Consider the following 24692-nt stretch of genomic DNA (forward strand, 5'->3'; position numbering starts at 1 on the left):
CCGGCCAGCCTTGGTGATGAAGCACAAGGCGAACTCAATGAAGAAGACCACTTCCAAATTGGAGGAAGTGTTGTATGTTGACTCTGCTGCATCGAACCACATGAAGAGCCACAAAGAGTGGTTCTCCTTTTTGGAAAAACCGGATCAACCAGGAGTAGTCGAAACCGGAGACGACACTCCTCACCCAATCGTGCACGTCGGAGAAGTCCCTTTGAGCCACGTCGGTCAGAAGGGGAATTTGATGAACGTATTACACGTTCTGACAATCATGAAGAACCTGGTGTCGGTCGGACAGATCATCGACCAGGGGATGCAGGTGCGGTTTACGCACCTTGGGTGCTTCATCGAGGAAGAGGGCCAGATTATTGCGCAAGGGCGCAGAGATGGGAGGATGTTTATCCTCGACACCAATGACGTTGGCACCGCTCTGTTTGCAAAAGGACAGAAGGTCGAATTGGACATCGACCTATGGCACAAGTGGATAGGCCACGTCAATTACCGGAGGCTTCAAGACCTGCAAACGAAACAAGTTGTTTTTGGTTTGCCGAAGTTCGGCGGCCAGAAGGCCCAAGTATGTGAAGCCTGCCAACTTGGGAAGCAACACCGACTTCCATTCCCTACCGAACGTAACCGAAGTCGTAACAAGCTCGACCTAATCCATTCGGATATGTGGGGACCGGCACAGAATGTTAGTCTTGGCGGGAGTCGATATTTCGTCTCCTTCATTGACGACTATATGCGGCACACATGGATCTACCTCATTGAGCGGAAGAGTGAATTCTTCGAGTGTTTCCAGAGTCTCCAAAGCATGGTGGAACGTAGAGAGGAAGATTAAATGCCTGCGGTCAGATGGCGGGAAAGAATACTTTTCCGGCCAATTCAACAGTTATCTACAGCAAACGGGAATTCGGTGAGAGTTCAGTTGTAGATACACACCGCAATAGAACGGTGTTGCCGAGAGGCAGAACCGGTTGCTTACCAATGCGGCAAGGGCAATGCTGGAGGAGAAGAGCATGCCCAAATTCTACTGGGCGGAGGCAGTCCGAACGGCTGTCTACATCCAAAACCGGATCAATGACAAGGTGTCAGCTCACGAGCTGTATTTCGGGTGGAAGCCAAATTTGAGACACCTTAAGATCTTCGGTAGCATTGCATATGTGCATGTACCGGATGAGAAGTGGAGGAAGCTGGATGCAAAATCGGAAAAATGCATCCTAGTCGGCTATGCTCAAGAGCAAAAGGGTTATAAGTGTTATAACCCCCAGACAAGGCAGGTCCGAGTTAGTCGAGATGTCAAGTTTGATGAATCGGCATCGTGGTACTCCTTACCGACTCCGACTTCCGATTTTGACCCGATGCCGGAGGATGAGGCTCGTGAGCCTGAACCGGCCTAGGTAGAGGATGATGAAGCGTGGACTCAGGATGAGAGTCCGGAATCGTTTCGGTTGAACGGGTTGAACGAGAGACTGAGTCAATCTGACCAGTTTGATGAGGAACCGGCGAATAGTGGAGACTCTACCATGCACTCCCGCGCAAGGAACCGACGAAACGGTTCACCCGCAAAGAGAAGGGAAAGAAGAAGATGCCGGAATTCGAAACCGGCAATGAGGAGTCGGATCAGTGTGCATCCAACTCCGGCAAGGAGAAAGGCGGATCTTCGGCAACGAAAACCGAACCGGCCAAGAAGGGCCTCAAACCGGGTAACGGTGAGTTACGTTGTTCCACCCGTCAAGCGGTATGGGTACAATGAGTACATGGCGCATCACTATGCGTACATGACTAAGGTGGCGGAAGTGCGTGAGCCGGAGAGCTACGCTGTCGTGCCTTTCGGCTCCGGATCGTTGCGTGAGTCGGGTGGGAACCACAGAGGTCTTGGACTAGGAGAAAAGAAGTTCGTGAGATAGAGAGTAATTATGAGTAAATAGCAAAGAGAAAGATAAGAAACTCGTGAATCACACTAGTATACTATATTAATTGGTACTTAGGGTGTTAAGAGAGAAGTAGATGTATAAATCGTGAATCCCACGAATAATTTTTGTATTAATTAATCCTTAATCCCAATAATCAACAACCCTTTACATATTTCTCTCCTTCTTATATAAGGAAAGAAGAGCTAAGCATGGCTTCATGCTTTTTTTTTTTTTTTTTACAAAAAGTGTTCATGTCCACTAAAATGTGCATGTGATGCTTTTTTATTTCCTAAGTATAGGGCTCATGCACGCTAGATGTGCATGAGTTATTTTTAGTGTCTCGCGTTTTTCTTTTTCATATATTAAAAAAATACACGATTTACCTTTTAATAAAGGTATGCATAAATAAAGGTCTTATACTTATTAAATCTATATTTAAAACACTTAAGATAAGTTAATGTAATGGTAAGGTTGGGGTTTGTCAACGTGGAGGTGCAGGGTTCGAATCACGCCCTGCGCAGTAGTGAGTATTTCTTTCTTTTTTTCTTACATTTATGTCTCTTTATCCGGCTCTTCCTTGCCGGTATGCCGTTTTCCTCCTTGCCGGTATGCCGTTTTTCCTCCTTGCCGGTATGCCGTTTTCTTCCGGTTCTCACCGAGCACTCCATTCTTTATCCGGAGGGACAAAAATATAATTTCCACATAGTGTGCAACCTACACTACGACACTCGCCCCCTCCAAACCCGCACATCCTCCGGTATGTGCCGAAGTTCTTGATTCCTCGTATCCGTCTTCATCCGAAGCTTCCTCCGATTCTTCCCTTATGTCGACTATGAGTTGTAATCCACTTTCTTCGCTTCCCGCATCATTGTGGTCTTCGTCCGATTGCTCCTCGTTGTCGGCCTCGACTTGGATCACATAAGGTTTGTCGTCGGTCCGCTTCTTGAAAATCTTCACCCGCTTCCCGGCTATAGGCACTCGTAGTATTGTTCCATCCAACTCGGACAGTCGGTACGTCCCGTTGTCGAAGACCTTCCGAACCTCGTACGGCCCGAACCACCTTTTCGCGAATTTCCGCATCGTTGTATGTTGATGGTCCAAGCTACTATCATAGACGATCACCCAATCTCCTTCTTCAATCCTCCTCGGTCGTAGTCGGTGCTTTGTGTCGAACCGGCTTTTGTTCCGGAACCGTGCTTCTTGTTGTCGGCGTGACGCTTCCGCTACATCTTTCGGTCTTCCCTCCAGTTGTCGTATCCGGACTGCTAGTAGTTCTTCCCGGCTCATCTCTTCCTTCCACGGTAGTATTGTCCATGTCGCGATTGCGGTTTCCGTTGGCATTACCGGTGCTTGTCCGGTCATGAGTTCTGCCGGCATATAACCGGTCACGGAGCTATGCGTCGTCCGATCCGCCCATAGTGCATACGGAAGCATTTGTGGCCAATCCTTCACCCTTCCGTCGCATGCCTTCGCAAGTGCTTTCACGATCGGACTATGTCCTCGTTCGATCTTCCCGTTGGCCTCCGGATTGTAGGCCGTTGTCAACGTTAACCGAACTCCATGTTTGGCGAAGAATCCCCTAGCTTTGTCCGAGTCGAGTTCTCCCCAGTCCGCAATCACTTGTCCTACGCAGCCGTACCTACAAAACACTTCTTCCAAAAGAAATTGGCACACCGCGGCACACGTTTTCCTCCGAAGCGCTCGACCTTCAACTTGGTTTGTGAGATCTTCTCGAGCTAACACCAAGTATTTCTTTTGTCCAATCCCGGTCGGCATAGCTACAATGTCGACCATCCACTTGAAGTTGATTGTCGGTGAGAATGTCGGATGCAGCTCATCTCGGTGTCGGACCCCGGAGTAGACTTGACATTTCTCGCAGCTTTCTGTGAACTCCGCGACATCTTTATACATGTTCTTCCACCAATACCTTTGCTTGATTTTCACAAAAGTTGCCCATGTTCCTCGATGTCCAGCCCAATCGGATTCGTGGAACTCGGACATTATCCGGTTTCGTTGCTCTTTCGTCCCGACTACTCGAAGTGGTATCCCATCCGGTCTTTTCGGCATCCTCCATATTAAACCGTTTTCCAAGAAGAACTTTTGGACTTGCCTCTTCTTCCTTCGGATCTCGGCTCTCCTTCCTTTATCATTGGTTGAATCCTCGACCTCTTGTAGCATCTTCCCGATCATCAAGGTTTCCCCCTCGTATTCTTCTTCCCGGAATTCTCGGATCACGTTCACTCGGCATATGTGTTCTGACGTGAAGTAGTCTTCGGAAACTTCTTCATTATCTGATTCGGTTATGTCATCTTCAAACCGCGCCCTCGATAACATGTCCGCTACCGCGTTGTCCTTCCCCGAGATGTGTCGAACCTCCGGATTAAGTGACTTGACATATGCAATCCACCTTAGCATAGCCACATCCGGTATCGTACAACACCGCATCATCCCGAGTATCGGAAGACAATCCGTCTCGATCACCACTTCAGCTCCGATCAAATAATCCCGATCCGATTTTATCGCCGACACGACTCCCCACAATTCTCTTTTGACTTGTGCATATCCGCGTTGCCTTTCGTTGAGGACCTTTGCTCCAAATCGGATCGGATACCGCGAACCATCCGAGTCGGCTTGATTGATGACCCACCCGATACCGGTTGGACTTGTATCAACCGTTACTATGATTGGCCGCTCGTAGCTTGGCTTCTTAAGTGATTCCGCCCTCCATAGTGTCTTCTTGAGCTTCCTCATGGCTTTAGTGTGTTCCGGTTTCCACTCGAATTTCTTACCTTTCCGCAACAAGTGATAGAGCGGGTCCGCTATATGTGCATAGTGCGGAATCCATATGTGATAGAATGCACACGCACCCAGAAACCTTCGGACTTCCGATGTTGACTCACATACTTCCTTCATAGCTTGAATCGCATCGATCTTTGTTGGTGACGGTCTTCGGCCGTAGGGTCCACATAGATGTCCGACCACCAATATTTCTTCTTGCCCGAATGCCGATTTCTCCCCGGAAAGTGTTAGGTGCACATCTTCTAGCTTTCGCAACACTTTCTCGCAATCATGAATATGGTCGACCACGAACTTTCGGCATCCCCAATCATCCATAGTCTCATCTTTTTCTTCCACCGCGCATCCTTTCATCGGAATGTCATCTAGAAACGGCATCGTTATCTCCGGGATGCAATCTCGAAGCACCTTGTTCATCGCGTTCATCATATGAGCAACCGAGTTTGTCGCTCCTTGTGGTAGTGTGCACATTCGAACTAGTCCTATCGGTGTCCGCATGGTAGTGATGTCTCGGCTCTCCACGGCTAGTTGGAATTGGTCATACCCCGAGTATAGGTCCCCGATGGAGTATATCGCACGTCCGGCAAAAGCTTCCGCAAATTCGTCCACTATCGGACCGACTCCCGAGTTCCGGATCGTGACCTTATTCACCGGTTGCAAGTCTTGGATAAATCGGAGTGACCCATTCTTCTTCGGAACCGTAAACCATCGATTTGAGTACGGAGCACTTGATGGCTCTAGAATCCCCATCGCCACCTTCTCCTTGAGCAAGTCGATGACTTTCGGAATATGCGCCCGTGGCACCGGAATCGGCTTCAGATTCCACGGTACATGGTCAATCGTAAAGATCACCATCGGCTCCACTATTCTCGGATCGACGCACCCTATCTCCCTTGATGTAAATGCAAACGCTTTGCCGTGTTGCTCCAACATCTCGCGAAACCGTTCCTCTTCTTTCTGTAATAGGAACCCACCTCCACCGATCCGAAGTTTCTTCCGGGTCTCATCCGTGAAGGCATGTCCGATATCCACGGACTTCCGAAGTGTCGGATCTCCCGAGACTTCTTTCTTCTTTTGTTCGCTATCGGCGGGTAGTGGTCCCGCGGCCGGTTTCACCTTCTTCTCCACGGTCTTGTATTTCGTACTTACCATTGCTTCTTCTTTGCGGAGCGCATCCGGCCCCATTTTCGCAACGATCTCGTACATCTCGACCGATTCCACCGGGACTACCCGGTTCCCTTGGCTTTTATCTTCCGCAAGCTCTTCAAGCCGTTGTAGTGTATTCCCATAGAACACTTCCTCGATCACTCCCACGATTTCTTCGTCTTCTTTTATTATTGATGCCGACCGTAACTTATCCTCCACTTGTCGGTATTGTTTCTTCATTCCTCCGGTTACGGCCGTGTACGTAGATGCCCCATCCGGGCCGATTCGTACTTGTTTTGCTCCGAGAGTTTTCTTCCTGTATGGGGTATCAGGGCTTCTCGGACTATCACTTCCCCACTCCGCAACAGTCCGCTTTAAAAATCCATTCTCACTTGGGACAAGAGTTCCCTCTTGTTCCTTTCGTGGTTTGCCGGCACCGTTAGGAATTGGACGGATTTCCCTCCGTTTTGGCTCCGAATTCGCGCAAAAGCCGCACCACTATCGAGCACCTTCGTCTCCATCCGTGAAGCCGTGATAAAGGGTTGGCCGAGGATGACAGAATGTGAAACCTCATCCTGCACAAAGAAATTTTGGTCAATTTCGACATCCCCGATCTTTACCGTCACATCCGGACAAGCCGCAAATAGGTCTTCTGTCGTTTTCGTGGCTGCCCGAATCTTCCATCCATGGTTGGTGTTTATAGGCCACTTCCCCTTTCGGTAGAACTCCTTGGACATCAAGTTGATCTCCGATCCGTGATCAATCAATGCTAGCACGGGTTCTTTGATGTTGCCGATTCAGACCGGAGTCTCCGTAGTCGCACGTGCCCAGTGTGGCCTTGTATAGTGGGAGTTCGGAATTTCGCCTTCCACTTCGGTGTCGTTCATTGAAACGGTATTTGCATTCACCCTTGGAGCATTTTCCTCCGTACTTTGTCTCTTCCTTTTTACGAGATCCACGAGAAGATCGTGAAACTCCTTCTTCGCTATTCCGAGTAGTTCCCGCAGCGAAAAATCTACCCGGCTATCCAAGATTCTTTCCTCGAACACTCTTTTCAAGTCGGTTTGTTGTTCTATGTCCGAGGCGAGCTTGAATGCCGGAGTCGCCTTTTCTTTTCCCTTACCTCCGGAGTTCCAGCTTTCCGGTATCTTCGATGGTCCGGCCGCATCCTCCGTGCGCCGTCGTTTCTCGTCCACATACACCTCATGTAATTGACACAGGGCGTATATGCTATTCTTATCGACAGGGCATTCCCATCCCGTAGCTTCCCGGACGCCTTCCGCGGTGTTTCGGATATCGTTGGAGTCGGTTTTCTCGGTGTTTCCTAGCACCTCCGGCCAGAAAGACGCCTTCGCTCCCGATGACTCCCCGACACATATTCCCGCGGTTGTCGCATAGTTGCTTCTTGCCGCTAACTCCTCCTCGAGCACCTTCTTCATGCCGCCTTTCCGGAAGTTCGGTCGGAGTGGCTTCCGAGAGTCCATCGAATGAATCCGGTTTCCCTCGTAGTAGATGAGATCCCGTCGTAGCGCCTCCTTATGGTCGTCGCAATCCCTCCGATCGTGTTCGGCGCTATCGCACCATATGCACCGTCGATCCGTATATTTGGAGCTTGTGGGGCGGTCATCCGACTTCTTCACGATCGCGATCTTTAGATTCTCCATCTCCTTCAGCAGCTGCTCCACCGTAGACGCGTCGACTCCCTTCTCGGCCGTAATCTCCCGAGCCCTCGGTTGATGGTCTTCCAGTCCCGTTCTCGGTTTCGGAATCGGTTCCGAAACCCTCTTTTCTTCGTTGGCAAGCCATTGCCCCCTCTTCGTGTACCGCGCGACGATATCCCGCACGCTTTCCCATGTTTCGGTGAGGCCGCTTTCGGTGGTCGTGTCCTCAAGAAGCACTCCGAGATCTTTCCGGTCCCGGACGTCCACAGCTCGCAAAAACATGATGACTTTGTCCGGCGCAAGAATAGTTTGATCTCTCGCGGACAGCCTCCCGAACCGACTTTCGAATGTCGAAAACACTTCGAGGACCTTCAACCCCTTACCTGACGTTTCCACCCAATCCTCGAATCCCCTCCGCGTTGCCTTGGAGGAGTCCTCGATGGCAAACGTGGTCTTTAACGCCTCCTCGAATGCTTCCCACGTCGGATTTTGTTGTTGCAACCCGTGGATACTCCCTTGAAGCCCGTCGGTCGCCACCCGGTTAAAGGATGTCACTTGCAGTCCTTCCGAAGCCCGGCACCGGAGCATCTCCGCCTTGTAGTCCTGCAAATATCGCGACACATCCTTACCATTAAATTGCCCGTTGCGTTGCACGAGCCGCTCTACTGATGCCGAAATCTCCGACATCGTGCGTTGTTCTTGAAGCATCCGTTCGAACATCGCCATCATATTGTTAGCTTGTTGAGCCTCCATCTCCTTGCCACCCGTCTTCACGTCGGGTTCACCAACTGTGTCGTGCCTTTCGGCTCCGGATCGTTGCGTGAGTCGGGTGGGAACCACAGAGGTCTTGGACTAGGAGAAAAGAAGTTCGTGAGATAGAGAGTAATTATGAGTAAATAGCAAAGAGAAAGATAAGAAACTCGTGAATCACACTAGTATACTATATTAATTGGTACTTAGGGTGTTAAGAGAGAAGTAGATGTATAAATCGTGAATCCCACGAATAATTTTTGTATTAATTAATCCTTAATCCCAATAATCAACAACCCTTTACATATTTCTCTCCTTCTTATATAAGGAAAGAAGAGCTAAGCATGGCTTCATGCTTTTTTTTTTTTTTTTTACAAAAAGTGTTCATGTCCACTAAAATGTGCATGTGATGCTTTTTTATTTCCTAAGTATAGGGCTCATGCACGCTAGATGTGCATGAGTTATTTTTAGTGTCTCGCGTTTTTCTTTTTCATATATTAAAAAAATACACGATTTACCTTTTAATAAAGGTATGCATAAATAAAGGTCTTATACTTATTAAATCTATATTTAAAACACTTAAGATAAGTTAATGTAATGGTAAGGTTGGGGTTTGTCAACGTGGAGGTGTAGGGTTCGAATCACGCCCTGCGCAGTAGTGAGTATTTCTTTCTTTTTTTCTTACATTTATGTCTCTTTATCCGGCTCTTCCTTGCCGGTATGCCGTTTTCCTCCTTGCCGGTATGCCGTTTTTCCTCCTTGCCGGTATGCCGTTTTCCTCCTTGCCGGTATGCCGTTTTTCCTCCTTGCCGGTATGCCGTTTTCTTCCGGTTCTCACCGAGCACTCCATTCTTTATCCGGAGGGACAAAAATATAATTTCCACATAGTGTGCAACCTACACTACGACAACGCAGAAGCAGCCAAGGACGCAAATTGGTGTGCCGCTATGGAGGAAGAAATGCGGGCACTTGATGTCAACAAGACATGGGACCTGGTTGACCCTCCTCGTCACTGTAAACCGATCGGATGCGAGTGGATATACAAGGTAAAGTACAATGTCGACGGTTCTGTTAACCGGTATAAAACCCGGTTAGTGGCGAAGGGATACGCGCAGACCCACGGAATCGACTATGATGAGACCTTCGCTCCTGTAGGGAAGATGACGACGGTTCGAGTGGTGTTGGCGGTTGCTGCGGCAAGGGGATGGCATCTTCATCAGATGCATGTGAAGAATGCATTTCTTCAAGGTGATCTTGAAGAAGAAGTCTTTATGACTCAGCCTCCCGGTTTTCAATCGGAGATGAACAAGTCGGCAGTATGCCGACTGAAGAAGTCGTTGTACGGCCTAAAGCAAGCCCCATGAGCTTGGAATGCGAAGATCACGCATCGGTTGCGTAAGATGGGGTTTGTGGCCTCCAAATCGGATCTTCATTGTTCATCCAACAAGGCTCACCCAATCCAGTATGTTGTATGTTGATGATCTAGTCATCACCAGACCGGGTGTTCCAGAAATCAACCGCATCAAGACCCAATTGTCAGACGCATTTGAGATGAAGGATCTGGGGGACCTTCATTATTTTCTAGGGATTGAGGTGATCCGAACCTCGGACGGCATATTGCTCTCACAACGACATTACGTCTTGAGTATGTTGTACAAGTTCGGCATGACAGAATGTCGACCTGTATCCACACCCTTGTACCGGAACAAGAAGCTTCGTCCCAACTCCGGATCGGCCTGCAATGAGCAACGTTTCTGACAAATTGTCGGAAGCCTTATTTACTTGACTATCACGTGACCCGACATCAGCTATCCGGTCGGGATGATAAGTTAGTTCATGCAGAAGTCGACCATGGAGCACCTTCAGTGCGCGCACTATTAGTGGCACGAAGGACCGGGGACTGTTATACTGGTGAGGTATACCCAAAGAGCTTGTCGGTTACACGAATGCCGACTGGGCTGGCGATGCATCAGATCGTCGATCAACCTCTGGTTACATGTTTTCCCTAGGTAGCGCGGCTGTTGCGTAGAGCAGCAAAAAGCAGCCAACAGTTGCTCTGTCGAGCACTGAGGCTAAGTATCGTGGTGCTACCCTTGCCACCTGTGAAGCCATTTGGCTTCGGCGACTACTGCGAGACTTGCGGATCGAGGTACCAACCCCGATCCCGATTTATTGTGATAACATCAGCAGCATGCAGCTCGTGGTGTTCCACACTCGCACGAAGCACATAGAAGTGCATTATCACTTTGTGCGTGAGTGGGTCCTGAGCGGTGAAGTTGAACTACGGTATGTTCACACGGATCGGCAAGTTGCCGATATCTTCACCAAGCCGCTCGGATCGGACAAGTTGCAGCACTTTGCCGACATGCTTGGTGTTCAGCATCTCGACGTGCCGCACTTGAGGGGGAGAAGAAGGGGCAAAGACACCGTTGGAACGGGCAAAGGCAAAGAGACTGTTGCCGACACCGGTAAGGGAAGAACCCGAAGAGGGGAAGACAAGGAGGCTGAAGAAGCTGAGGATGGAAGCAAGGCCAAGACACGGACGTGGTCTGATGTGGTGAAGGGCCTTAAACCGAAAGACGAGTTGGAGGATACCGACTCGGACAAGAGCTGGAACGAATCGGGGACAGCCGATTCGGACCAACAGACGGATCCAGATGATTCAAATCAACTGGAGGCCAAGCAGACACGGATCCAACGAAAGTCAATGCCATCGCGGAGGAACCGATGGATCGATAAGTGTTGGAATCATAGTAGTGAAGGAGCTGAGAGGGGCCTATTGAGCAGACATACCGATCGAGAAGGTCGAGGCGCGCAGAACAAGAGGGGTCGCGGCAAACAGAACCGGACCGGACGAGGAGCGCGAGCAAGGCAGAGCGACGCCACGAGAAGTCGGTTGGAAGAACCGACTACCACAGAGACTGGCACTAGGATCCAACCTCAAGTTGAGCTTGAGGGGGAGTGTTGAGTGGCAAGCTCAACTGGAGCCGGATCGGTTGAATAAGCCTAAACCGGCAAGCGAGACGGATCGGTAAGTCGTGAGCAATCGAGCCGGCAAGCAATAGAGCCGGTGAGCTGGGGAGCCGGTTAGCCAGATCCAATCGGTAACCGGAAGCCTAGTATTAGTTTAGACTACTAGGCAATTATAGTCTCGTAGTAAGTGTCAGAAGCTTGTGTGAGCATTGAAGTACGCGGTACTTTTGTCAACCCCATGAGGACTTGTATAAATAGTGCTATTGAGCACAGTTGTAAGAGACAGAGTGATTATATCGTTTTGAATATAGTTTTTACGTTGTGCTCTCTCTGTCTCTCCCGTGCACTCTGTGTATTCCCTACTTTCTCTGTTTTCTAACGCTTCCGCAAGTAATCGTTTACAGGAGTTGGCTACGAACGGTGGTAGGGTGCAGCCGAGTAGCTCACACGAATTTGTTCTAGTCAAATTTAAACACGAGCTGAATCGACTTTGATTATTGGCGGATTCTATATATAGAGTGACTACAACCGATTGGCCTAGCCTAGTTGGACCCAAACTAGCTGATTGATTAGTCGATTGGATTTGGAATGGCAATCGGGTGATAAACTTGCTCGGAGTGGCTACGGTGAGTGGAGGGGCAAACCGGACTCGTCTTCCCGAATATCACCTAGCCGAATTGAGCACAGTTAACTTCCAGTCCTATTTTGATTGCCCATATCAAGGACCAATCATAGATTATGTACCGTTTTGTGCCATTTGTCTAGGCCAATCCTGCTTCAGGTGACTACAATGACGAGAAATACGAAGTCGACTGATCCTCCTGAATGTCCTCTAGTCGAATCGAGCATGGATGGGCTTGTTCTAGGGTGGAATCTACGACGAGTAGTTACGATGAGCGAGTGGGCAGTGCCAGATGGCCTACCGATTGCCGTCTAACTTGGTGAAGCACGAGTTACGGTTGAATCGATGGAAAGACCTCACTTCGAGTAGCTATAATCACAAAGGCGAAGTACAGCCGACTAGCCTACTTTAGGAGTGGTTTAGCTCAGCGAAGTGCCAGTTTTGTAGGTGTTTCTCCTCCAAAAGAGTGATCATTTGAAAGTTGCCAACTAAGAGATTCCAGTCTAACTGAGATCTCAGAATTTGTTCAAGCAAACAAATCAACTACAAGTTCCTCAAAGGTTTCCAGAGGGTTGTTGATGAAGGCAAGATGATGGCCAATAGTAGAATCAAAATGCCAAGCTTTGATACCTAATGTTGGAACTAGCCGTCAGGTACGAAACAGAGGAACAACATACAACCCTCTTCTCATGAAGATCTTAAGTAGATAACAAGTAGTAACAGATTGAAGAAGACAAAGGAAACTTACACAAGAGACAAGATCAAGCAATGAAAGAAACAATGAGAAGAAAACAAAGTTAGGCACAAAAGAATGAAACTGTATTATTACTCTCTCAAAGTTACAATGGCACAATGTACGAACTGAACAACCTCTCAAACTAGGTTACAGAGTCAGTTTCAATATCAACTGACTTAGGGCAACTACCCTTTCCACTATATACATAAATAGCCTAAACCTAGTGTGTCCAATGGGACAATGTGAATACGACCATTATACACCTGTATTCGACAGATGGTTCCACGTAGCTCATGTGATTCCCATCATTCCTTTGTCTCCACAACAAATATTGAAGAGGTTGCAAAATGGAATGCAAAGGTTTTATTGGCCATGGTCTCACTCTCTCTAGCTTACCTAGCGGTAAGCTGTTAAACTGCTACCTCTACGCATCGGGTACAAGGCCTAATTTTCTCATTTCTTTATGACTCCATACATATCCTCTTAATTTACTAGATGCCATTGTGGAATGTAGAGGTTGAACTTTTGGTGTCCATTGGACAACCTTACCAATTGACGTCCTTTTTATTATTGTAATCACCTTATAATGGCATATACCCTCGAGGCTTAAGCATTTGAATCTTTTTTAAGTTTGATGTGGCCCTAGTGGGTACTTAATGCATGTTTATCATTTTTTAGAGTCTTGAAAAGCTTAACCTTCATTTTGGAGTTATTGATACTCTTAACATTCTATGCATGCACAAGATGAAGTATTCTTAAAAGTACCACATCACCTACAAATTTGAAGGTTATATATCATTATAGACGAAGATGAACATTAAACACATGCCATTCTCTCATCACATGTTGCAATTAATCATGTTTATATTCTCTTCGGAAGAGAATTCACCTTTGAATGATTTTGGTCATGAACAAAAATTTTAACTCGCGAGAGCAACACAAAAACAATGTGAATTAAGGAACGGTAAAAATAGTACATATTCAACACATTTTCATGGTTGATGAAGTGCATGCTAATTGGAATAATAATCACAGGTATTTTACATTAGATGTTTGTTTGTATGTGTGTGTGTTGTCTGTGTTGGGGAGGGGGGTGTCTAGCATTTTTCAGTAGGTAGAAAATTGAGCTTCTGTAGAACACTTAAACATAAGGCGTTATGTGTGAAGACAACTACAATATAAGAAGATGCAAGAGCATATGCATAGATCAATCTCACATGCAATACATTGATTTTATGTTTGCTATATATTGCTCTTGCACTCATCATGTTGTCGATTGATCAGTATTCCAAGTGTATATGCTCTCGATGTATCACATTTTATATGGTTTTGTACTAGGACTCAATAGTGATGTGCATCTATTTCAATTAGGAATTATGAATGTTCCACCATTTTTACAATTGTACATAGGATGCTTAATATTTAGTTTCAAAAGGATGATTGTGGATTGAAAATATACATATTTTGCTTTGTACTTAGTACTAAGGAAAAGAATGAAATCCAATAGTACTTTATCTTATCTCTACATATTTGAGTTGGTTTTATTTGCAATATCATGGTCGTCAATGTATCATGTTTGAACGATAAACTCATCATAAATTGGGCCAACATTGCAAAAAAATTGATTTTCAAAAGAACTTAGAAGAAAATAAAGAATTTTTGAAATGGTAGGAGTTTTAAGGATGGGAATCAGATGATATGATGATGCACTAATCTTGAAGAATTCAATGAGCTGTGGAGGAAGTTGTAACGTTGCCAAACTTGGTTGTCGGCGAAGTTGAAAGCACGCTCCATTTGGGAAAGACAAGTGGCTAAAGGGTAGCTCCCTTGTCCATTTTTTCCACATGGCTTGCAACCCACAAAATGAGTAATAAATGGCCACTTCTCCCCGACACTAGAGTCCCAACCACATCCATGATATTTCTTAGCACCATCTATTACCAATGAGACAAAAGGTGGTTCAATATCATGTTGGCTATTTAATTAGTGGCCATCATACACATAATAGTATTAGTATCAATAGTAAAATTGAATGATTTGTGATTATATCAATAACATTATCTACTTTGATGTCAATACGAGAAGAATATCCTTATGGGCCAACATTAATAGTATTGATACCATAGATATTGGTGTATGAACATGTATTGAGGATATCAAGATGGGATCATCATGATTCTAGATCATATATCAACACTAGCACAAAATATTCTAGGTCAATTATTGTTAATGTTATATTTTAATATGAACCTTGTTAGATATATTAGAACAACAAAATATTATTCAAATCAATATTTGCATATTCTATATACTTAGTAAGCTAGTAGCATGAGGGTTGAGTATAGTACCAATGGTTTCGTTATGTAAAGTCTTCTTGGTCTCCAACATATCATCCATCATCTTGTCAAAAGTTTCAACTATTGGCACCCAATACCCATGTAGACAATAGCTTGATTCCATGTAGACTTTGTTTCCCCAAACTTCTCGTTGTTTTATTAGCATATACACTAGTGCCGATTGATCATCGGCTTCGAACTCTGGTCGATCACTGAGGAACTTGGATAACTCTTTACCAACTTCATTCCTAATTGACCCCTTTCGTCCCATCTTGGCCCATTCATCAAGAAAATCAAGTGACCATTGACAATTCCTTAGGAAAAAGATCCCGGCATTAAGACCTAACCATGACTTCTTCACATACACGTTCTGCTCCCACCCAGGCACAACGAGGTTGTAGTCCTTGTAACGTTCCATGGGGAGTTTGAACTCCATGTCAGTGATGAGGGCGTCACTATCAATCCACCAGAGCCATTCAACATCCGGGTGTGCTAGCATGAGCTCTCGGAGGAGCGGGAGCTTCGACCAGAACCCCGACATTTCGTCGGACAGGTGGGCGAGGTTGTAGAACATGGTGATGCCAGTATGGAGGGTGCAATAGTCCATCTTGTTTTTGATGGATTTCAATAAGAAGTGATCCCCGCTAGGGTTCTCGCATGCAAAGGGGACGGAGCCAGTGACCATTAGGATGGGCGGGCTCGTTACTTTCGAGGCCTCGTGGTCATTGTGCCCATGCCCATCTCGTTTCCCATGTGTCCTACCAAGTTTCCTTTGCTCATCCCAATCCAGGACTTTAGGGCCCAGACTAAACTTTAAAGGTGTTGAAGAAGCATTAAATGATTCCTCATTTCTAATTTCCCCTTCACCCTCTGCCTTCTTTATCTCCTCCCTAATCACTTCCCCCTCCTTAATCTTCCCTATCTCCTTCCTAGTATCCCCCTTAATCACCCCTGCCTCCTTCCTAATCTCCTCCTTAATCACCCCTGCCTCCTTCTTAATATCCTCCTTAATCACCCCTCCTTCCTTCCTAATATCCTCCTTAATCACCCCTCCTTCCTTCCTAATATCCGCGCCCATCAGTTGTGTTCCACCCCCTCTGAGCTTCCTGACAACCTTGGATTGATCCGCCTCAAGATTGGCCGACACAATCTTCGTGTCGGGCTTATCTCTCTGGGCAGTTAATTGAATGGGCTCAGATTTGATGCTACTGTACGTCTCCCTAATCACGCTCTTAACACCGTCATTAGCAGGATGATTATGTCTAACCCCCACCCCTTTGAACAGCAGCAGAGTGATTAATCCACACAGCGCCGTGAGGATTACTGTCTCCACGCAAGTTTTGCATCTGCTTCTGTTGTGCATAGTTAAACTACTCCTATGACTGGCTAACCCCCGCCTCATCATCGGATCTTCAGTTCCGATAACTTTCTGCGTGAGAACTAAGCTTTGCAATCAAGCTGTAATTAACACGAATTCATGCTGTGAGCTAAGACATGGCAGTGATTATTAACTAGGGATTGATTAGCCTATGAATTGAGCAAATGTGGGGACTTAATCAAGGTGCAAGTTACCTGAAGGCTGTTGTGCTTTAAGTAAGCTTGATGGGATGTGATTAAGCTTAATTATGCTCTGGTTGGGTAGTTAATCTCAGGTTAAATGTGCAAAATGAAGCCTAATTAGGAATGGAGATGGGGGGGTCACATTTATAGTTTTATTAAATGGAGAGACTAGATTCTCAAAGTTTTAATAAGATTTCCAAAATACCCCTCCATTCTTTTCAGCCATGTCAATGTATGTGTGTTTGTATGTCTCTCTCTATACATGTGGTTTTCTCTCTCTCTCTCTCTCTCTCATGGGCCAATTTTGGTCTTAGAAGACGTTAATATCTCTGTCTCTCTCTCATGGGCCAATTTTGGTCTTAGAAGACGTTAATATCTCTCTCTCTCTCTCTCTATTGTGTGTGTGTGTGTGTGAGTGTCTTGTCTTACAGTTTACTTGTCCTCTCAATAGACCATGACCCCTTGTGAAGACACTTTCCCGATCCCACGTTCATGTTCTAAACCTCCCATTGATGGTAAACCATCTTCATCATGTGTATGCCCACTCTTACATTGTATTATTTAAGAACTCTATGATACAAGTCTATCATGGGCTTTCATAATTATGTTATGGTAGCTCACAGACAACGAAATGATGGAGCCAACAAAGCGTATCTATTTACTTCCCCCCCTCCCCACCCCCCAATCAAAGATCTGAAAATTAAGGATGGAGTATGGAGAGTCCTACCCTATCACATTATCCTCCCCAATAGAGTGCCCGACAATGAAGACCATCTCAGGCCATGATTTGAATCATTCATGAATCATAACCATCCGACAATTATCTCAAACATCTATTACTTGATGCAATAACCTTACACCACGCCTTGAACTTGGATGCATTAAGTGTTGCATTGTGATTCCAAAATTCTCTTTATTTTCGAATGTCTATCCTCTTGTCTATGTTTAAGGTCATACTTGTTGGACTCCACAATCAACACCGATAATTGTGTTTGACCTCCACGGACATTAGTACGATCTATGTATCTAAACCACAAATACACTTTCTCTCCCTCCCCCTTATTCATGTAGGTGTCACCAATCATCTTATATTATGATTTTAAATCTCTCTCTCTCTAAAGCACAGAGTCACTAATCTCTCTCCAATGTCCATAGCATCAATTATATTATGATTTGTACGCTATCTCCATCCGTGTTATGACTTCAACTCTTTCTTTTGAGAAGAACAATTTAATTAGGCTTGATGCACACTCACACTCACATTCGCTCACTCACACACACACACACACACACACACACACACACACACACACACTCACTCACTCTCCCTCTAAAATTGGTGTATACATAATAATATTAAATTTCATGGCAATACAAAAAACCTTTTAATGACCCTTCTACAATAGTGTATACATAATAAAATTAGGAAAGTGCTATTTGTCCCCCCATTTTGGCAAACCCCCCCCCCCCCCCCCTAAATTTATAGAACCTAATATAACCAAATGAAATTGTTTATTAATTAATTAATAAACTCAGCATAGCTCAGATTCTCGCATATCGCAAGTGCATGCATTATGACTAGCTTGACCACATTTGGAACATTTGCGACCAGTAGAGTACTCAAATAGTGACTTCTCCCTTTGGTTGGCCTTTTTGTTCTTCAACCCTATAGGGCGACCTCGCTTCCTAGTCACCACCACTAGATTGGAGAGAGACTGCAATGGTGCCTGACTTGCTTCATCCAATTGTGTCATGAGAACAACAACCTGGTCATCGTCAGTTTCATACAATCTTTGCTTGATGTTCCTCATCAAACGCTTTCTAGGAGACAAACATGGCTCAACTATAGCGACGGATTGAACCACTAAACACGCAATCAAGTGCCATTGACGGTGAATATCTTCAATATGGAATCTTTCATTTCTTTGGATGCATCTCAAAATGTCATGACAGCATAGGACACCAAAACTTGATCGAAACAACCCCGTACATTCATCACCATAATCGTTGTCAATAACTTTCTTGTACTACTCCAATAACTTGTCTAATGCGTGTTTGGATATCTTCTTTACCAGCGGCCTCATGAACTTGACTGCATGTCTATGTGCCAGTCTAGACTTGTCAAACTCCATTTTGGTGTTCAATTCTGTCAACTATGTGTCTAGTAGTAAACGAATTTTCTTGAATGCAGTGAGCAGATCGTTATTTACAATGCCTAAAATCCTCTTGACGACATAATGGTTGCCTTCACTATGAGAGGTGTTGGTCGTTCCAAAGTGGGGGAAGCGACCAGTCCAATAACGTACAATCTTGTCTTTGTGAATCAGCCAAGTCTCGTATGCACACTAGACCAACGCATCATGACTTGGTCACCATTTCGTTTGAAACGTGGCCTAGTTAGCCTCAAAATCTAGCTCGCTGGAAGAGTATAGAAGCTGGTTCCAGTCGTCCATATAGGCGTTTGTGTCGTCGGTGCTTGCAACCTTCTTCGTTGCATAGGCCAGAAAGTTTTTTTTGACATGCCAGATGCAAAGCAAATTCTTTGTATAAGGGAACATGATAGCAATTGCAGTCATCAAGGCAAGTTCTCGATCAGTTACAACTGACCGGCCAACATGGCTTTGTCACAAATTCGAATGACTGTAGTGCCCAAACATACATGGGTTTCGTCTCGTTGCATATGAATGCAAATCCAGCATTGAACGTGCTATTTGTGGCTGTAATTCCAACGATGTTGAGCAACGGCATGCCAAATCTATTCGTTTTGTGGTGCAGTCCATGACAAATACCACATTGAACCGTCTAGCAAGATCTGCTGACTTCTGATGACAAATGAAAAGGCCACTAATTGAGCCGTTCGGGTTCACCTTGACATTGAAGATAAAGTCATGAGTGGAGATCTCATCGTACAACACTTGAATTGGCGAGCGCCCGTCAAGAAACTCGGCTCTTGCAACCACTTTTTCGTTGTAGATTTCTTTCCTGGTGGTCCATTGATTTCCAGTTTTTTCTCTCAAGTAGGCTAGAGTTGAAGTTGCACATGTTCCAGCATTTGCCATGTCTCGAACAATGGTTTTTTCTGTTTTAGTTAGTCTACGAGCTGTTGATATACCACCAAGATTGTTAGCAATAGGATGGTTGTGCGCAATAACTGCCTTTTTAATAGTCCACTGTCCCGTTTTCTTCGAGAAGTTTGCTCTAACGAAGAATGGGCAGACCATTAGACGAGTTCCTGTTTGTCTTTTGCGAGTATCGTCAGTCAAGCCTAGAGGGTTGCGATATTTGCCCCCATAGTAGCACTTGAAAGTGACTTTTTGGTTGTCGCTATGCTTATCCAATACAACAATGATATTCTGAGCACGGAAATGGTCCTTGATAAAACTAATCAGAGCCCCTCTCTCGGTGAAGGTTTTATTGATAACTGAAGTTGAAGACGCTTGTTGAGACATGTTGCTGAACGAGGTGAGAACTATCAAAAATTTTAAATAAAATGGGGGGGCAAATAGCGCCTTCCTATATTGCCATGAAATTTAATTTTAAAAACCTTTTATTGACCCTTCAACAATTGTGTATACATAATAATATTAAATTTCATGGCAATACAAAAAACCTTTTATTCCTAACGATACAACATACCCCAAAAATTCCACTTGATTCTGGCCGAAACTACACTTTTCTAATTTTGCGTAGAGACCATATTCTCGGAGTCGGCGCAATACTTGACAAACCTGTTCATCATGCTCCTCTTGGGTCTTTGAGTAGATTAAAATATCATCTAGGTAAACTATAGTGAAGATATCAAGAAAATCTCAAAAAATATCGCTCGCCATATGTTGGAAAATAGCAGGTGCATTCGTGAGACCAAATGGCATCACTGTATACTCAAAATGTCCATAGCGAGTGCGGAAAGCTGTCTTGCATCCCCCGGGCGAATCCGAACTAGATTATATGCTCCGCGAAGGTCCAACTTCGTGAAATATTTTGCACCACTAAGACGTTCCAAAAGATTCGGGATTAATGGCAGAGCATATCTATTTCGGATAGTCACTTTGTTTAGCCCTCGATAATCCACGACCAACCGAAGAGTCCCATTCTTCTTCTTAACGAAGAAGATAGGTGCACCAACAGGGGATCTAGAATGCCGAATGAATCCGTTTGCCAGATTCTCATCAATATATTCCCGCAAAGTCTCTAGCTCTACAGGGGAGAGATTATAAATTGGGCCCCATGGAGGTTCTTTCCCTGGTTGTAAGTCAATAGGGCAGTCGTATGGCCGATGCTCTGGCAATGTATTGGCCTTCACCTTATCAAAGACATCTGAAAACTCCTTGTATTTCTCTGGTAGTTTAATATCCGCTTCACGTGAAGTGGATGATGGAGTTGCTATTATTGCGAAGACGAACATGGCCTCGTTCCCCCCTTCCTCCTGCAACTGTCGTAAAGAGGTGGGCGATAACTCCAGGGATCTATTAGCACATGTAGGAGAGAGGGATACGGGATTTGTGCTTTTTTCCCGGGTCTCCTCAATTGTTCTTTTCATCCAATCAATCTTCGGGTTATGGAGTTCAAACTAGGGGAGACCTAGAACTATTGGGTGGTCCGGACTACGAATAATATTGAAAGAGATTATGCTTGCCAAATTGCCAAGAACTATCCTAATTGGCTCGGACTCCTCGACTATATCTCCTGATGCTATGGGACGTCCATCAATGACTCCTACGGCTACTGGGCTGGGAAGCTTATTCAAGAGGATGTTTTGTGACAAGGCAAATTCATGATCCATGAAACAAGAGTTGGCTCCAGAATCTAGAAGGGCAGAGGCTAGGACTCGATGACATGTAGATGTGGTAAGCTCGACTTGTGCTGAAAAAACTCGACTCACTTGATTTGATGAAATGGAACCACGACTAGGAACTAACTCTACATAGCTAGGATGGTCCAGCCAAATGGCTCCTATTTTGGCCGAACTTACTCGTTTAACACATCCTCTAATTGACTCAAGACATCGAATCTATTCTCATGACATGGACTATGAGGCTTATTTATGTTATTAGAAGTAACAATAGAACTCGATGTAGGGTTTTCATGGGCACTTACTTGGTATACTTGACGCCTAGGTTTATGTGGACAATTTACAGCTATATGTCCTGGACCGCCACAATACAGGCAGAGGCGATGTGCTCGCGCAAACCCGAGAAAACATTGCACATCACGCACTGAAAGGGGCGTTTGCCACTCTAAAATTGCTTGTACCTTCATGGGGTCTCACGATCGAAGTTGTATGCGTACATTCCGCCACGATCCTCGTAGTCGGAGTTGTGCCCGTACATTCCACTATACTCTTCGTAGTCGGAATTGTGTGCGTAATTCGTGAGTTGTCGGCTTGTGGAAGCCGATTCACGCATCTTCTTTCGGCACTCTTCTTCGTGGTGGTCGAGCTTTCCACAATATCCGCATTTGGTTGCGTTTTGATGGCTCGAGCCGGAGTGGAAGCTCCCCCTTCTTGCAATGGTTCCTCGTTGGCTTCCGTTTTGCGGCTGAAATTGGGAGTTGTTATCGTCGGTCGGACCTCGTCCGCCTTGTCCTTGGCCGAATCGGCCTCTCGGTCGTCCGCGTCCTCTTCCTCCGTTTGAGCGCGTGTAGAGCATGTGATCTTCCGACTCATTGCTCCTTGTACGCACGTGGTTTTCTTCGACCAATAGCATTGATTGGAGCTCGAAGAAGGAGGGAGATTTCTCCCGTGCTAGAACGGCGGTTCGCATCGCGCCGAACCGTGGTGCGAGGCCGCCGAGGCATATTTGAACCATCTCATCATCATCAATATTTACGCTTATTGAACCGAGCGAATCGCAAAGCTCCTTGATCTTCGAGGTGTATGTCGTGATGGACATGTCCCTTTGTTGAATGTTGTTCAACTCTTGGCGGAGTTGAAGCCTTCTTGCGGTTGTGTTTGCCACGAAAATCTTTCGTAGATTTTCCCATGCCTCCTTCCGCATCTTGGATTCGCGAATGTAGCTAAGCATGTGGTCGTGAACACATGTCGTCAAGCAATACATCACGTGGCTTGTGGCTTGCTCCCATGTCGCGTATCTAGGAGCCGCTTCGGCGGGTCGGTCTTCATGCGCTCCTTTGATGTAGCTCCAATAGCCTTGTCCGACAAGGTATTGGTGCATCTTGTACTCCCAAGATGCGAAGTTGTTTCGATCCAACTTCTCGGTAGGGAGAGCGCTCCCCATTTGAGTATTCATTATGTTCATTCTTCTTCTTCTTCTTCTCTCTTCGAATGTGAGCTATGTAGCGAAGCTACGATAGCAATGAGCCGGTTCTTGGTCGTCGGCGTGGAGCACAACACACGATCACGATGAGGCGAATGGGCTAGATCGAGCTACCAAATCGCTCTGATACCATGTAAAGAATCGGGTATGATTCTTGTGAAGCGGAAGAGATATGAGTTATGTGTGTGTATGAGAGAGAGAGTGTGAGAATGAGAGAGACAAGGAGTAAGACACAGAGAATACGCAAGGTAAGAGTATATTAACAAAGGAGAAAGACTCAACACTATACAAGGTGGGAGGAGGGTGCTTTATATAGTCACCCTCTCTCTTCATTAACTACAAGACTCATGGAGCATGGGGAATGTGAAAGCTCATAAGTTATGTGTCATAGAATATGATTCTATGACTCGTACTAAATGCTAGAATACAAAGAGGTGACATAATGGTGACTCTTGACCGTTGGAGTGTCTATTCACTCTCAGGGTGAGTTCACACACTAGACCAAGTTGAGCTTGATTCTCAACATTATGGAATTCACCATGCTTTTAAAAGGAGAAAGAAATTAAGTCTCCTAGTTAATTTGCTTGATAAATGCAACTCATTGTTAACTTATTGGCCAACGGATGTAGAGTTGTTGGGATATCAAGAGGTATTAATTTCTGCGATGCATGATCTAACGGAAAAAAATTATCAACATACTAGACTACATCGTCTAGGACAAGAAGTGGATGATGCTTATTGGCAAAAGTTTTTTCATGACCTTCATGAATCACATGCACGACATAATGTGGTAAGGTTAGAGGAAAATGGTATCACGTGTTCCAATCCTCAAGAAATTGTGAAGAAATGCATAGACTATTATACACAATTGTTGGATGTACAAGTTTGTATCGATGATAATGTTAAAAAGGATAGAGATGTATTTTTTAATGGAGTGAAAAATCATGTAACGCATGATGTGGCACAATCATTAGATGCTAATATTTCAGAGGATGAGGTGGAACATGTCATGTCACATCTTACTAATGATAAGAGTCCTAGGTGGGATTGATTAACAAATGAACTCTTTAAGAAATATGTGATTAAGTTAAAGGGGCCTTTTACGGTTTTATTTCAGAAGGTGTAGACATCAGGGGAAATGCCTCATTCTTGGAAGATTGGTTTGATAAAACTTTTGCTGAAGGTGCCTTCTCCATCTTCCTTTGCTCAATGGAGGCCTATTTCATTGATGGGGGGAATGTACAAGATTTTTGCAAAAGTGATAGCCAATAGGTTGCATAAGGTTTTACCTTCTATTATTCATAATGCTCAATATGGGTTTTTAGCAAAAAGAGACATTTTACATAATATTTTAAATGTTCAAATGGCAATTGACTATACAAAGGATTCGAAGCAAGAATTGGTGTTGCTACAATTGGATATCGAGAAAGCCTATGATAATGTGGATTGGTCGTTTATAAATCAATTGATGTCTCATATGGGTTTTGGTGATCGTATGTCTAAGTTGATATACACATTAGGGGAGGGTTCGGTTTCACATGTGATGTTTAATGGAGGAGTAACACAACCAATTTCTATTCGGAGGTCAGTTAGACAAGGATGCCCGGTAAGTCCTTTACTATTCACTATTGTGACACATCCTATTCTTGTTAAGTTACACAATATGGCTATGGAGGAAGAATTGCTTGGACTAAGGTTGCCATCAGGGAAGCCATGTATTGTTCAAGCTCTAGCAGATGACCATATTATGTTTTTGGCACCTAATCGGGAAAATATTAGTAAGACAAGAGATGTGTGGGAATTGTTTTCAAATGCTTCAGGGTTGAGAATTAATATACATAAATCTGTCCTCATTTCATGTACAGAACAAGATGTGTTGGGGTTGGAGTGGTCAGGAAGGATAGTACATCCATCGAAGCTGCCGAAC

At 45.1% G+C, this 24692-nt stretch overlaps 1 protein-coding gene across 1 annotated transcript; it reads right to left on the bottom strand.

The window, feature by feature from the left end:
- Positions 1-14051: 14051 nt before the first annotated feature.
- On the bottom strand, positions 14052-16585 carry LOC147854487 (putative xyloglucan 6-xylosyltransferase 1). Its single transcript, XM_087331649.1, has 2 exons — positions 14943-16585; positions 14052-14528 (listed from the first exon to the last, which is right to left on the bottom strand). The coding sequence occupies exons 1-2, from the start codon at positions 16333-16335 to the stop codon at positions 14284-14286; spliced, it is 1638 nt and encodes a 545-aa protein (XP_087187775.1). The 5' UTR covers positions 16336-16585; the 3' UTR covers positions 14052-14283.
- Positions 16586-24692: the final 8107 nt, after the last annotated feature.

The sequence above is a fragment of the Azolla caroliniana genome, unplaced genomic scaffold (genome assembly GCF_043228905.1).
Source record: "Azolla caroliniana isolate FFs.n. ecotype wild unplaced genomic scaffold, voAzoCaro1.0.p SCAF_15, whole genome shotgun sequence".
Lineage (NCBI taxonomy): Eukaryota > Viridiplantae > Streptophyta > Polypodiopsida > Salviniales > Salviniaceae > Azolla > Azolla caroliniana.

What these genes read in the sequence shown, in the direction of transcription:
- LOC147854487 (XM_087331649.1), bottom strand. Translation starts at nt 16,335, where the DNA reads ATGATGAGGCGGGGGTTAGCCAGTCATAGGAGTAGTTTAACTATGCAC. An exon ending in TTTACATAACGAAACCATTG is followed by an intron (nt 14,529 to 14,942) that starts GTACTATACTCA and finishes CATTGGTAATAG; the next exon opens with ATGGTGCTAAGAAATATCAT.